The 16,578-nt window shown below is 44.6% G+C and overlaps 2 protein-coding genes across 2 annotated transcripts; both read left to right on the forward strand.

The window, feature by feature from the left end:
• The first annotated feature begins 8,885 nt into the window (after nucleotides 1-8,885).
• Nucleotides 8,886-9,750, forward strand: LOC123415568 (RING-H2 finger protein ATL79-like). The gene has a single exon (XM_045106744.1). The coding sequence runs from the start codon at nucleotides 8,896-8,898 to the stop codon at nucleotides 9,580-9,582; it is 687 nt and encodes a 228-aa protein (XP_044962679.1). The 5' UTR covers nucleotides 8,886-8,895; the 3' UTR covers nucleotides 9,583-9,750.
• Nucleotides 9,751-11,802: 2,052 nt separating this feature from the next.
• LOC123401070 (probable calcium-binding protein CML16) lies at nucleotides 11,803-12,201 on the forward strand. Its single transcript, XM_045094788.1, has one exon. The coding sequence runs from the start codon at nucleotides 11,803-11,805 to the stop codon at nucleotides 12,199-12,201; it is 399 nt and encodes a 132-aa protein (XP_044950723.1).
• The last annotated feature ends 4,377 nt before the right edge of the window (nucleotides 12,202-16,578 follow it).

A 16,578-nucleotide genomic window follows, 5' to 3' on the forward strand; every position in this document is an offset into this window, starting at 1 on the left:
ACATGGGAAAATAATTTTATCGGGGAGGGGTATATCGACCCCCCCTCGTGTTGAAGTTATCGGGAGGGGGTATATCGACAACGACATACCCGATAAAAAATAAGAAGACAAAAGAAGAAATAAAAAGAGGAGAAGAAGAAAGGAATAGAAGATAAGCGATCGAAGAAAAAAAAGAAGAAAAAAATGGAGAAGAAGAAAGGAATAGAGAAGAAGAAGAAAAAAAATAGAATATTTTTTTCTTCTTCTTCTCCTCTTCTTTTTCTTCTTTTTTCCTCTTCTTATTTATTTCTCCTCTTCTTCCTCTCCTCTTCTAATTTTCCTTTTTCCTCTCATTCTTTTTCTTCTTCTTCCTTATCTTCCTAGCTAGATATATAATACTTTTCTAAAAATGTAACTTTTGCATATATAAAACTTTTTCTTCTTCTTCCTTCTTCCTTCTTCCTTCTCTTCCTTCTTTTCCTAAATATATAAAACTTCTCTAAAAATGAAACTAACCTAAAATGTACTAAACCAGAGAACATATATAGATAAAACTAACCTAAAATGTACCCAAATGTACTAAAAATCTAACTTTTATATGCACGGAGAACATACATACATATATACATTTTTATAAAAATGCAAAAAACAAATCATCCTGACCTCACCAAGGGGGGTCAATACATTTTTATACACAATGCAAAAAACATAACCTAAACATATGTACACAATGAACAAACAATACATTTTTATATACATTTTTATAAAAATGCAAAAAACAATGCACAGAGGACAGGGGGCGGCGCCGGCCTGACCAAGGAGAGATGCGGCATGGTCGGGGCAGGGGCAGAGGCACGGCGCCAGCGTCGGTGTAGAGGGTGGCGACGGCGGCGTGGTCGGGGCAGGGGCGACGACGGCGTCCATGGGGCGGGTCGGGGGCGCGCGGCGTCGGTGTAGAGGACGGCGGCGTGGTCGGGCCAGGGCGACGACAGCGATGACGGCGTCGACGGGGCGGGTCGGGGCGTGGCAGAGGCACGACGAGGGCGCGCAGCGTGGTCGGGGGGCAGGGGCGACGGCAGCGTGGTCGGGGCGGGGCAACAGCGGCATGGTCGAGGGCGCGGCACAGGCACGGCGAGCTCGGGCAGCGTGGCGGCGTCGTCGGAGGGATCGAAGAACTGATGAAATTTTCACAAGTGCTGGCTTATATAGCAAAGCCATTGGTACTATTTGGTGCCACCAACCGGTACCAAGCCACCTTTAGTCCCGGTTGGTGTCAACAACCGGGACCAAAGGTCTCTTCTCAGCAGCCCGAAGGGCGGGAAGCAGAGGCCTTTGGTCCAGGTTGGTGGCACCAACCGCGACTAATGGGGGGCATTGGTCCCGGTTGGTGTCACCAACCGGGACTAAAGGTCTCTTTTCAGCAGCCCGAAGGGCGGGAAGCAGAGGTCGCTGGTCCCGGTTGGTGGCACCAACCGGGACTACAGGGGGGCATTGGTAGTGTCACCAACTGGGACCAAAGGTCTCTTTTCAGCAGCCCGAAGGGCGGGAAGCAGAGGCCTTTGGTCCCGGTTGGTGGCACCAACCGGTACCAATGCCCCCTTTAGTCCCGGTTGGTGCCACCAACCGGGACCAAAGGTCGTGCACTGGCGCGATGTGGTGCTATGTTTAGTCCCACCTCGCTCGTCGAGAGGGGCTCGAAGTGGTTTATAAGCCCTGCCGAACCAACCACTTCGAGCTCCTCTCTACTGCAGGCTTACGGGCCTAAAATCACTCTATGTGCTTGTGGGCCTATCGGGCCTACTACGGGCATGCATCCTCGCCCTAGTAATGGGTTTCTAGTCGTATGCAGGTCGTGGTGGCCCTGTAGGTGGCACTTTTTTATAAAAAAAACAGTTTGTTTGCTTTCTTTTTTGTTTCTAATTACTTATTTGTTTTCTTTTATGATAATTCTTTTTGCTATTAAAGTTTGTAACAAAATTCTAATTACTTATTTATTTTCTTTTATGATAATTCTTTTTGCTTTTAATGTTTTGAACAGAAAATACTTTGATAATTTTAGTTGCATAAATTCTATATAATTTTAGTTTCAATAATGCTAGAGGTTTATAAAAGCTTTTTAGTCGATTCCTTTAGTACCAGTTCTAAGGTTGTTACAAAGGCATTTTCTTTGCTACAGGTTCTAAGTCTCGGGCCCCACGAGCACCTTTTACTACTGGTTCGTCGCATGAACCGGTAAAACAGTTTTTTAGTTGATTCTTTCTGCAACAGTTTTTTAGTCCCACCTCGCCAAGCGAGAGGCACTCGCAGCGGTTTATAAGCCGTGAGTGTAGAGACGATGAAGGGAGAGGCGCGGTGCTCACCTGCACGTTGCTTAGCTTCAAGAAAGTTGGAATTTGGCATGGTATCATCATTTCATACACATAGCATATGCAAGAAAGTTGAGAGGATTACGGCAAAAACTAGATGCACTTCGTGTACAAAACGGACAATCTCTTTCGAAGTATCAAGATTTCATACTGAAACTCGTCTGTTACAAAGGGATTTCATTTTTTTAACTTATTTGAACTCCATAGTTTTTCTGTCTTCAAAATGCACCATTCAAAGCCACATCATCAATTTACAACCCTTTCTGACTTCATTTGTTATTTTTCATGCATTTACTCATTATTTTGAGCTATAAGACCATGAAATTGAAAAGCATTTGAAATGAACTCTGAAAAGGTTCCAAGTTGGCATGGTATCATCATTTCACCCACATAGCATGTGCGAGAAAGTTGATTACGGCAAAAACTGGATGCACTTCGTGTACAAAACGGACAATATGTTTCGAAGTATCATGATTTCATACGGAAACTCGTCTGTTACAAAGGGATTTCATTTTTTTGAACTTATTTGAACTCCATAGTTTTTCTGTGTTCAAGATGCACCATTCAAAGCCGCATCATCAGTTTACAACCCTTTCTGACTTTATTTGTTATTTTTCATGCATTTACTGATTATTTTGAGCTATAAGACCATGAAATTGAAAAGCATTTGAAATGAACTCTGAAAAGGTTCCAAGTTGGCATGGTATCATAATTTCATCCACATAGCATGTGCAAGAAAGTTGAGAGGGTTACAGCAAAAATTGGATGCACTTCGTGTACAAAACGGACAATCTCTTTCGAAGTATCAGGGTTTCATACGGAAACTTGTCTGTTACAAAGGGATTTCATCTTTTTTGAACTTATTTGAACTCCTTAGTTTTTTTGTGTTCAAATTGCACCATTCAAAGCCACGTCATTAATTTACAACCCTTTATGACTTCATTTGTTATTTTTCATGCATTTACTGATTATTTTGAGCTATAAGACCCTGAAATTGAAAAGCATTTGAAATGAACTCTGAAAAGGTTGGAATTTGGCATGGTATCATCATTTCATCCACATAGCATATGCAAGAAAGTTGAGAGGGTTACGGCAAAAACTGGATGCGCTTCATGTACAAAACGGACAATATCTTTCAAAGTATCACGATTTCATACGGAAACTTGTGTTACAACAGGCATTTCAAATGAACTACGAAAAGGTTGAAAGTTGGCATGGTATCATCATAATAGTTGTGGAGAAAGTCTTCACTTTTTCTTCGCTTGTGTCCTTTCCTTATTGCGTCGTAACCATGGATAATCTTCATCATTTATCAGGATGCTTGGGTCAGCCTTGACTTTGAAGAGAGGAATTTCATGAAACTTTTCATAATCTTCGGACATGTCTGTCTTGCCCTCCACTCCCAAGATGTCCCTTTTTCATGAAAGAACTATGTGGCGCTTTGGCTCATCGTATGATGTATTCACTTCCTTATCTTATCTTTTTCTCGGTTTGGTAGACATGTCCTTCACATAGATAACCTGTGCCACATCATTGGCTAGGACGAACGGTTCGTCAGTGTACCCAAGATTGTTCAGATCCACTGTTGTCATTCCATACTGTGGGTCTACCTGTACCCCGCCTCCTGACAGATTGACCCATTTGCACTTAAACAAAGGGACCTTAAAATCATGTCTGTAGTCAAGTTCGCATATGTCCACTATGTAACCATAATATGTGTCTATTCCCCTCTCGGTTGCCGCATCAAAGCAAACATCGTTGTTTTGGTTGGTGCTCTTTTGATCTTGGGCGATCGTGTAAAATGTATTCCCAATTATCTCGTATCCTTTGTAAGTCAATACAGTCGAAGATGGTCCCCTGGACAACGAGTACAGCTCAGCACAAACAGTGTTCTCACCTCTGAGACCTGTTTCCAACCAACTGCTGAAAGCCCTGATGTGTTCACTTGTAATCCAGTCGTCGCACCGCTCCGGGTGTTTGGAGCGCAGACTGTTCTTGTGTTCATCGACATACGGGGTCACCAAGGTAGAGTTCATTAGTACTGTGTAGTGTGCTTGAGACCAAGAATATCCGTCCCTCCATATTATTGAGTCCCCTCCAAGCGTGCCTTTTCCAGTCATTTCCCCTCATACCGCGATTCAGGGAGACCTATCTTCTTAAGGCCAGGAATGAAGTCAACACAAAACCCAATGACATCCTCTGTTTGATGGCCCATGGAGATGCTTCCTTCTGGCATAGCGCAGTTACGGACATATTTCTTAAGGACTCCCATGAACCTCTCAAAGGGGTACATATTGTGTAGAAATACGGGGCCCAGAATGACAATCTCGTCAACTAGATGAACTAGGACGTGCGTCATGATATTGAAGAAGGATGGTAGGAACACCAACTCGAAACTGACAAGACATTGCACCACATCACTCCTTAGCCTTGGTATGATTTCTCGATCGATCACCCTCTGGGAGATTGCATTGAGGAATGCACATAGCTTCACAATGGCTAATCGGACATTTTCCGGTAGAAGCCCCCTCAATGCAACCGGAAGCAGTTGCGTCATAATCACGTGGCAGTCATGAGACTTTAGGTTCTGGAACTTTTTCTCTGCCATATTTATTATTCCCTTTATATTCGACGAGGAGCCAGTCGGGACCTTCCTACTAAGCAGGCATTCAAACAAGATTTCCTTCTCTTCTTTGGTAAGAGCGTAGCTGGCAGGACCTTCATACTGCTTTGGAGGCATGCCGTCTTTTTCATGCAAACATTGCAGGTCCTCCCGTGCCTCAGTTGTATCTTTTGTCTTCCCATAAACGCCCAAGAAGCCTAGCAGGTTCACGCAAAGGTTCTTCGTCACATGCATCACGTCGATCGAAGAGTGGACCTCTAGGTCTTTCCAGTAAGGTAGGTCCCAAAATATAGATTTCTTCTTCCACATGGGTGCGTGTCCCGCAACGTCACTCGGAAGAGATAGTCCGCCGGGACCCTTTCCGAAGATTACTTTTAAATCATTGACCATAGCAAGTACGTGATCACCGTTACGCATGGTGGGCTTCTTCCGGTGATCTGCCTCGCCTTTGAAATGCTTGCCTTTCTTTCGACATTAATGGTTGGTCAGAAGAAATTGACGATGGCCCAGGTACACATTCTTCCTGCATTTGTCTAGGTATATACTTTCGGTGTCAGCTAAACAGTACGTGCATGTGTGGTATCCCATTTGATTTTGGTACCCAGCTTTGTGTTGCCATCTTCGCAATTGTGGTACAACCCTTTTTTGTGATCGTCTAACATGCGATCGAACTTCAACTTCTCCTTTTGACTTTCGCATTGCATCTTTGCATCGACAATGACCCGGCGGAGATCATCATCATCGGGCACATCGTCTGGTTCCTCTTGATCTTCAGTAGCTTCCCCCGTTGCAGCATCATCGGGCACATCGTCTGGTTCCTCTTGATCTTCAGCAGCTCCCCCCGTTGCAGCATCACTGTATTCAGGGGGCACATAGTTGTCATCGTCCTCTTCTTCTTCGTCGTCTTCCATCATAACCCCTATTTCTCCGTGCCTCGTGCAAACATTATAGTGTGCCATGAAACCCTTGTAAAGCAGGTGGGTGTGAAGGATTTTACGGTCAGAGTAAGACTTCGTGTTCCCACATTTAGGGCATGGACAACACAAAAAACCATTCAGCTTGTTTGCCTCAGCCACTTTAAGAAAATTATGCACGCCCTTAATGTACTCGGAGGTGTGTGTGTCACCATACATCCATTGCCGGTTCATCTGCGTGCATTTATATAATTATGTGTGTCAAAAGTAAGAAAATCAGACAAGTATCTATCTAAAGTAAGAAAATCAGACAAGTCTCTATCTAAAGTAACAAAATCAGAAAGAAGATAAGAACAAGAGGCTCACCACGGTGGTGCCGGCGACGAGATCGGCGTGGGCTATCAACGGCGGTGAAAATGGGGACGGGGCATGACGGACCGCTAAATCTAGACAAATCTCGGGAAAAATGGAGCTCCGAGGTCGAGCTTCGAGAGGAGACTGCTTAACTAGTGTGGCTCGGGCATTTCATCGAACACCTCATATGCATAGGAGGTGAGCTAGAGCACCCAAATGCCCTCCCCTCGCCGGCCAGAAAAAACAGAGTGCTCTGCCACGACGATGGGTATATATAGGCAAATTATTTGTCCCGGTTCCTGGCATAAACCGGGCTAAAGCCCCCCCCCCCTCTATACCGGTTCAAGGCACGAACCGGTACCAACGGATGTGGGACAGGAGCGCGGCCCATTGGTCCCGGTTCGTGCCTAGAACCGGGACTAATGGGTCCAGACGAACCGGGACCAATGCCCACGAGGCCCTGGCCGGCCCCCTGGGCTCATGAACCGGGTCTAATGCCCCCCATGGGTCCCGGTTCGTGAAGAACCGGGACTAATGGGCTGGCCAGGCCCGAACCAAAGCCCTGTTTTCTACTAGTGCTACTAAGACTTGTGAGGGAGCTAAATATTTTTTTGGAATCATCCAACGTATCTACACAGCATTTGCTAACTCTACAAAAAAAGACAGATACTCACAAGCTTTGGAGTCGGCCAAAGAAATTGCACTTGAGATGGATATTGGTACTACATTCTCTAAAAAAGAAAAATTACAAGAAAGAGGCATCACGATGAAAACCCAGAAGACACAAATATTACCACAATGTCTCCAGAGGAGTTATTTAGAGTAGAGTATTTTAACACTCTTATTGATCAAGCCATTGCCTCTCTTACAACAAGATTTGAGCAGTACAAAGAATACCAACAAAATTTTGGTTTCTTATTTACTTCGGAAACATTGCAGTCGTTGGATAACCAAAGCTTGAAGTCTTTTTGTGATAATCTTGAGGCTATCCTTAAAAAGGATGGAAAATCTGATATTGATGCCAAAGAACTATATATGGAGTTGAAGTTTCTACAAGACTTCATTCCAAAAGAAAGAATGGGGCCTGTTGAAATTTTGCGGTTTTTAAAGGAGCATGGTTCTTTTCCTAATGCAAGTATTGCATATAGAGTTCTGTTGAGTATTCCTGTGACTGTTGCATCAGCAGAGCGAAGCTTTTCTAAGTTGAAGCTATTGAAGACTTATTTGCGTTGACACAAGAAAGACCTAATGATTTGGCTATAATAGCACTTGAAGGTGAACTGTTGAAGAAGATTGATTATGAGAATATCATTGAAGACTTCATTTCAAAGAACACTAAAAGAATGATGTTATTTAAATAAAGATTATGCAACACAGGTACCATTCTTGAATCTTGATATATACTCCCATCCGTTCCCAAATATAAGTATTTTAAGATATTTCACTAGAAGTCTACATACGGAATAAAATAAGTGAATCTACACTCTAAAGTATGTCTATGTACATCTATATGTAATCCACTAATGAAACCTTTTTAAAGACTTATATTTAGGAACGGAGGGAGTATTTTATTGCAACATACTGCATGCTTTATCATATCGTATATTTAGTCTTATTTTCTAGGCTAATAGGCCTCATTTATTAGTATCGTACAGCGGTACAGGGCCTCTAATTTTCCCGGGACGGCCCTGCTGGGAGACATGTTTGGCTGCACTCGCATCAATAAAGACTGGCTATGTTTATCAAAAATAAAATAAAACTGTTGCTATCTGCTCCCGGCAAGGCCCATGGTATGGACTATGGAAGATTGTCGTGCGGGGTCGAGGTGAGAACTGCGTGGCCGCCGAGCAGGGAGGAGGCCGGAACTCCAGGTAAAGACACATCGGACGCTGATGTGGACTCATTGTGGTCTCGAGGACCATTTACGAGTTGACAAGTCACCGCCAATATGGCCGGTCACCGGCCACGTGCGCTTCTCCCGTGCGCCTGCGGGTCGCAGTTAGTGGAGGCTCCCGAGAACTCCAATTTGGTCGCTCCTGATGGGTCCTTTTGGTTGCAAATGATGGGAACCGATTAAGTGCGGCTTGCGATACAGATTCACCTTTGCGACTAGCAGAGTTGGTGTTGGTGCCATTCAATCGATCGTTTCACACTTCTTGCTAATGGAATGGCGCATCATAACAGCAGAAATCACTCCAGTATTTATATATTTATTGAGAGGAAATAACACCCCCGTATAGAGTAGTGATCATGCGAAAAAGAAAATCAACATCCACCGTACGAATTACGAGTTTGAGTCCCGTGTGTGTCAATTCGTTGTCCCATATATATGTACCGAGTATATGCGTTGTGGCTTGCGAGTTGATCCAAGAGAAGGTCTCTCTCTCTCTCTCCCTCTGTGTGTGTGCATCAGTGCATGGTGTATCTTATCCTGGCTGCACTTGTCGTGCATCCACGCAGGCTACGACTTACGTACCATCTTTATTATTTTGCCACGCTTCGACAGACTGCGAATCCAAATATCTCCGATTATTATGTTCCAGCTGCTGTCATATCCCAGATCGTCCACTCATGTTCCTGTCACGCAGTCGGCTTCCATATATGCTCACCTCCGCTGCCTGGACACTCACACTCACCCTGCGACACACGCCCGCTCTCCATGCAAAACACCTCTCGGCGTCCCGCTCTACCAGTACCAGTCATGGCAGCGCGGCCGCACTTTGGCAGGAAAACCCTGCTCATGGCGCCAGCGGCGAGCCCGGCGGCGCCCGGCGTTACTCCCATGGGCGAGGCTTGGCCGGCTGCCTCTGCCGACGCCGAGCGCGCGTTCACCTGGCTTGACGCCAACGCCGTCCTCGTACTCGCGCTCCTCATCTGCGGCCTCTTCGCCGCCATGGCGCTTCATGTCCTCCTCCAGTGCGCGTTCCGCGTTACGGGGCGCGCGTGGTACGGTGCCAACAACGCCAGCGCCACACCTCAGGAGCCGGTGCCGCGTGCGGGAGCGGGCGGCGGCGGTGGGGGCAGGACGATGGCGCTCCCGTGCCTGGCGTACTCGGCGGGGCTCGAGCTGGCCGGGTCGTCGCGGTCGGAGTGCGCCATCTGCCTCGCCGAGTTCGTGCGCGGAGAGAAGGTGCGGGTGCTGCCGCGCTGCAGCCACGGGTTCCACGCCCTCTGCATCGACCGGTGGCTGGCGGCGCGGCCGACGTGCCCCACATGCAGGCAGATGCCGTTCGCCGAGCCCGACGAGAGCGTACAGCTGGCTGCGGAATGTGCACGACCGGCGCCCGTTGTAGCGGTGGTGCGAGTGATAATACACGGTGGCGCCGGGCAGCGCGTGGAGATTTAGCACCCGTGCTAATCTTAGCAAATAGGCATGGACGTGGACTTTAGTCTCCCGAGCATATGATTCCTAGTTAACAGTAAAATTGAAATAAATAAATTTTTTAAATTATCATGTTTTTTCTTAAATGTTCATGTTAGTGTATCTAGTATGCTCGACAGTTTTAATGCCATATGGGATAGCAGAGCTTCATCACTGCAAAAAACAAAATTAAATGTAACATTTGAAGGTAATATGTAACGTTTGATTATTATTATTTTGCACATGCCAAAATGCTTGAGTTTTTTCACTAAAATTAACAGGTAGCATTTGAATCTGACAATGAACACATCTTTTTTCTTAAAGAAATTACATTTATAAAATTCATTTTGGACATGCAGGAATATGTGTTCCCTAGAGCCAAATCCATTTGGAGGTTACAATGAAAACTGAATATATTAAAAAATGTGAACAAAATGGGATATATTAGAAAAATAATAAATACATAATTTGAATATATTTGTTAATCAGTCATTTCCAGCTAAAATACAATTTCATGAAACTGGACAATGCACAACCGGCTAGAAACATACAAATATTCTATGTTTTTACTCCCTCCGAGACATGTAATTGTCGCTCACTTATCCACTGTCTACTACTTCCTCCGTTTTTTATATAAAGGTATGTTCGTTTTTTAATAAAAATCCATAATGTAAGGTGATTTTTTTATAATTCCTTGTAATTCCGATCTTGGCCCTCCAGAAAAAGAAAAGTATGTCTCCTTTGATTGCATGTATTTCTTCTTGTAGAGACTAGTAAACATGCACGTGCAACGCACGAATAACCGTACATAAAAATTCCTTGTTCATAAATATGGTAAATTTCTCCGTAAAGAACATATGAGATAATTAAAGAAACCTGAAATACACCCTCTACATGACCTATATATACTTTGGAATTCCTGAATTTACCATTTGGTTTTGCCAAACCATGTAAGATATATTTACGTAATAATAAAATACGCAATACTTTTGCCCGTCCATAAACAAATTTCTCAAAGTTGTTATAAATTAACCACTATAACATCCATAAGTAAAGAAAACGATTTTATTTTCTTTTAAAGCTGCCATCATGCTTTGTTGTTTTATTAGTGGTTATATCCATAATAATCATAGATGCAAAAGCGACATAGTTGACAAGGGACCAGGGTTTGATCCCCAGCTTCCATGCTTTTTCTCTCCCTTTTTCTCACACACGTCCTTCCCTCACCTATGCATTTATGGGCCGACCAATGTACGGGGCTTGACTCCCCTATTTTTTTCGAAAGTTCTGAGATTTTAATATTTGTTTTGACAAATCATAATATGTATGTGAGCTCAATTTTTTTTTATTAAATTGTAAATTTCCGCAGATTCAAAAAATGTTGGTGGTTTTACAAAATTGTTCATATATTATAAAGAAACACGATTTAAAAAAAATGGTCAGCAAATAAAATCATGTTCATGATTTTTATAAAAAATATTGTATATTAAAACATATTACGGAAACCGAAAAAATGTCCATGAAATTTTAGAAAATGTTCACCAAAATACAAAACAAGAGGGAAATTTAAAATTTGTTCCCTAATTTTAGAAAAAGTTCATTGATTTAAAAAATATTTGTCGACTCAAAACTATGTTCATGAATTCGAAAAATGTTCATGCATTTCAAATAATGCTCGTAAACAAAACTAATGTTCGTTTGATCTTTTATGAGTAGTATAGATGTTTATTCTTTCTAATGCAAATAACCCTCGAAGCCCACACCCACCCCCGAAGCCCACTACACCCGTCCCAACAACCCACCCCCAAGCCCGCTACAGTCGTCCCCCCACGGCAGGCCGACACCCACCTCCGAAGCCCACACCCACCCCGAAGCCCACTACACCCATCCCTACAACCCTCCTCAAAATGACCAAACCACCCCCACCTCCAATACCCTCCACTACGCGCACGCCCGTAATTACCTCGAACCTCCAGCCCCGTTTTCGTCATTACACCAGCACACTCACATGCCGGCGGCTTCCACAACACTCACACCACACACACACACACTCGAACAGCAACTCACACCACACAACACTGGGCGGCGGCTAGGGTTCTAACCCACCCTATCCTTCCTCCAACCCAACCCAGCCTCCTCCTAGATCCAATCTCCTCGACGACGACCCATCGCAGCTCCTCGCCGCCGCCGCCAAGAAGGCCACCGATGAAGAAGGTGTTCTCCCGCTTTGACACGAACGGGGACGGTAGGATCTCGCCCTCGGAGCTGGCGGCCGCGTCGCGCGCCATCGCGCCGCCGGCCACCGAGTTGGCAGGGGGCCGGAAGGTGGCATCCATGATGGACGAGCTCGACACCGACCGCGACGGCTACGTGGACCTCGGCAAGTTCGCCGCCTTCCACGGCCGCGGCCACGGGGAGCGCGAGCTGGACGCCGAGCTGCGCGATGCCTTCTACATCTACGACATCAACGACGACGGCCGCATCTCCGACGCCGAGCTCAGCAAGGTCCTGTCCCGGATCGGCGAGGGATGCTCCGCCAGGCCCCGCACCCAGCGTCGTCCCTGGCCGCCGATTGCGTCTCGTGTTGCCGCCGATGGTCGATAGAGGAGACGGACCCCGTAGCCGCCGACGAAGGCAGAGCCTGCTGCATCCCGCATGGGCGCCGCTGCTCGATGGAGGAGAGAGACCACGCCGCCCGTCGACGTAGGCTGAGCCTGCTGCACCCCGCTCTGCTGTCGCTGCTCGATGGAGGAGGGTTGTGTGCCGCCGGGCGTGTGGGTACGCCCACATGCTAACAAAATTTATCATACAAGTTTAACTTTGGCTGGCTTTTATTCTGTTTATCATCTTATTCATGCTCTATGTGGACACTCCAGACTACAGAAGTGGGAAGTGTACGCAAACGATACATCCAGTACAGAACAAGAAATTTGAGGGCTCGTGGGTTGGTTGCATTGCCATCGACGCTAGTGAAAGTTGGCTCGTATTCGACACATCTAGCTCATACAGATACTTTTGTTAGCTGTACCCAAGTTTTTCGTATACACTATGTATCTTACTTTGTTTTGAATTGTACTGTTTCCAGGCATGTGGTACTTCTATGTGCTGCCCTCCAAGCTTGAGTATTGATATGCTATCCTGTTGTCATGAGGAGTCCATTGGAGACTCTAGAACCAGAAGAGATCTTTCTTTCTCTCATGATTAGAAAACACAGTTATTACTACTGGTCATGTGTGCTTGCACTTATGATGCATTGACTCAAGAAATAGAAGAGATCTTTCTATTTTCTGAAGTCAATCTCAATTGTTCACCTATCCTTTTATACATGAGTAGAAGTCCTAATAAGAGAAAACAAACTATGGTACCTAAACAGTAGTAGATATCAATATCAATATCTGAGCTATAACGATTACTTGATCTTTATGGCATGGACGATGTGTTTGACAACACTATTAACTTGTAAGGTCTGCTTGTTCTTGCTATATATTGCATGTGCTAGATAGCTCCTATCCAAACTTGTAGAAGTCTGCGTCAGTAGGACTTATACTTAATTTTTAAATTCTCTATTTTGTTATGTGGGTTGATGACACCAGTTAATCATGCTCTCTCTCTCTCTCTCTCTGTGTGTGCGCGCGCGCGCGCCCAGGAAGTGGCATGGACCCTCAGCTATCGCAAAGTTTGATCTTGTGGAGGGCGAGAATATCGATTGATGGATGTATGGAGCTTGTAGTGCATTGTTATACATTTTTATATACAAAAAAATAGTCTTTTTCTGTATAGAAATATAATTCTTGTATCATTTTGTCTTGCCAGATAGTTAATGGATAGGAGTTTTCAGGAAAGTAATTTCGGTTGTTCGAGCAAAACGGAAACCATCAAGGTGAGTTTCGTTGCTATGTTTTATTATTATTTTTGCTGATCGTGTCTAAAATTGGTGCTACAGCAGCATCAAAGTAAGTGTTGCCATGTAAAAAAATTGAGAAGAGAATCATAATATATAGTAGCGAATACATCTTAAACATGTAGGTAGATAACAAGATTGGAGTATTTCACATCAACTTATGGTAGTACTACCACAAGTAGGTCCTGAAACAATACACTACAGGAAAATAGCAAAAGCCAATAACTATGATAGATACATCATACCCAAATTGGAGCATGATCATCACAACAGGAAAATTTGATGGCCCAAAATTGTAGCCGAAATCAGTTACACTAAAACCGAGCGCAATCGCTTGATCATCACAGCAGGAAAATGTGATGGCCCAAATATAGATAATGAGCGAGTAAATAGAAAAAGACAATAATTATGATAGATACATCATCTTATTAAGACCACAACAAATTAACTTTGTGTGCCCCGTCTTCATGTGATGTGTTGTTTGTTTCTCCTCTTTCTCGCTTAATATGCACCTCGGCACTCAATCTGTCGTTTGCCTCTTCCATAATTGTTTTTCTTCAACTTGTCCGCTGACATCCCGAAGTTCCCTGAAATATTTGAAAACATCAGCAGAACAGCACCTTCTGCAAACAATAGATGCACAGCAGTTCGAAACCTAAGCAGAAGAACACAACAGCATACATTTAGCTCATATTATCTAAAAAACATTTAGCCTACGTTTGCCAGCAAGTTTTTTTAAAGTTTTCAGAGCGTACTGCGTTTTTTTAAATATTTAGGCTCATAATATACTTGTTGAACCAATATGTTTGGCAGCAGAATTTTTTTTAACATTTAGGCTCATAATGTACTTGTTGAACCAATCTGTTTGGCAGCAAGGTTTTTTTAAAGTTTTCAGAGCATACTGCTAAAAACAAATTTACTCGTCAAAACTTTAAATTTTTAGCAAGGTTTTTAAACACATGTCCGTCCATGAAAAAACCATATTAGCAGGAGAACATATTAGCATACCCTTAGCTCATTTAGCTCAAAAAGATGCACAACAGTTCAAAACAGTAGCATACATTTATATCAAAGGGGGATCAGATGCAGAAGCAGAGCAAGGCTCTTACCTTTTGCTGGATGGAAGAAGATACTCTTGTGTTACCCCCTCATCCGCTACTTCTTCTCATTTGTTAAGCCTGCAAATGAAAAAAAATTAATGTTAAATGCAGGAGTAGTTTCAGATACAATAACATATTCATGTGTGCAAATAAATAATGGAATAACGCACCTCCCTCATCCCTCAAAACATCTCTATAGACAATGCTCTTGGTGCTTTTCCCAGATTTATCAACCTCTTGTTTGGCTTGGCCAAAATCTGTGTCGTCTCACTCGACACCCCCCTTGACAATGCAACATATAGCTGACCATGTGAGAATACTGGCTCGGGAAGGTAAATACCGACGCTCGGGATCGTTTGACCATGTGCCTTGTTAATTTTCATTGCAAAACTCAGGCGGATGGGGAACTGTTTTCTTTTAAGTTTGAAAGGAAGTGAGATGTCCTCCGAGGGTGACATAGAGATCCTAGGTATGAACACCCTCTTTCCAGCATGCTGACCACCAACAATCTCTGCGTCGATTGCATTATCCTGGAAGGCTCTAATCATAAGTCGTGTTCCATTGCATATGCCATTATATGGGTCGAGGTTCCGTAGCAGAATGACCGGACAATTGACCTTTAATCTCAATACATGCGGGGGCAAGCCATTTGGTGTGATCGAGTTTAGAAAATCAATCGTGTAATTATTCTGCAAGTCATCCTCGATTGAGTCGAAACTATGGTATAGCTTTTCTTCCCCTGGAAACCTTGAGATCATCTTGTCATTCAGGTCATCGACATGATCGTTCTTGGTCGAAAGAATAGCACGTGTGCTCATGTACTCTCTCGATTTAGCATTGGCATGCAACGATGGGAAGACATCTTCGATGAGCTTGTTCATAGCTTTCTCATCCTCGGTATAGGCAATCACAATGTCGTTAGGGAGACGCACATAGTCGTCACCAATTGTCTCTTCTGTACCATTGCTGATCCTCAGGAGGTATTCGGAGAACCAAGGATCAGCTTGTGCCCGCATATTGCGCGTGAGGCGTATCTTGCGGATCTTCTCCCACAGATAGGATCTTAGAAGTGTAGCATCAGCATGGCGTCGTCTCCTTCCCACCTCCCAGGGCGGCGACCCAATGGCGATCTGGAACTCTAGCCGGCACCTTCTCCATCCTCACCACCCCTCCGCTCAGGTGAACCTTCTCGACCCTTGTCTCGTGGTCGGGCATGGCCTGCATGGGTGGTTCCACGTTGGATCTGGATTTCTCGCACGACTTGGCTTTCTCTCATGAGGTTTATTGCCACTCGGGTTTTACGGTGCACCCTATGAAGCATCGTCGCCCTTTCATTATGGTGATCTCCTTTGGTCGTCACGTGTTCCGGCTCTCGCCTGACACAGTCGCTGCAGCTCTGGAATCGGTGATTGGTGGATCGGCTATCGAGTTTCGGGTTTCTCAAATCACAGATTCGGTTTTCTCCTTCAAGGTCTCCTGCATGCAAGTTGGTTTTCACATTCTGGAATTGCGTTCTTTCAAGTGCTCAAGTTTTAAGTGCTTCTTCCATCTTTGGGGACATGGAGGTCCTAATTGGCGTCGGGAATTTGCTCTGTGGAAGAAGCAATGTGATGCCGAGTGGATTATTGTGAGCCCCTCCAAGAGGAGGGCCTCTTTAGGTCTGATGGCCATGCATTCCAGACCACTTAAGTCTTCTCTCAAATCTGGATCTTCTGTTCGTAAGAAGCTATCTTTTGCATCCCTTCAACAATATGAGGTTTGCAAGGGCTATAGGTATCCTGTTTCCCATGATGAGCTAGTCACTCTTGAGCAGGCTGGTTATTCGGTGCCTACCCCTGAACGTGTCATCATCTCTGCACCACCGCCGGCGGAACTCCGGTGGACGGCAGCCACGCCGCATATTACGTTTGGCACAGTTCCTTGCCAAGTTTCATCCCCCGGTTCTCCCGGCGAGAATTTTCAAACTACCAAATTTTTCGG

Source organism: Hordeum vulgare, chromosome 1H (assembly GCF_904849725.1).
Source record: "Hordeum vulgare subsp. vulgare chromosome 1H, MorexV3_pseudomolecules_assembly, whole genome shotgun sequence".
Taxonomy (NCBI): Eukaryota; Viridiplantae; Streptophyta; class Magnoliopsida; order Poales; family Poaceae; genus Hordeum; species Hordeum vulgare.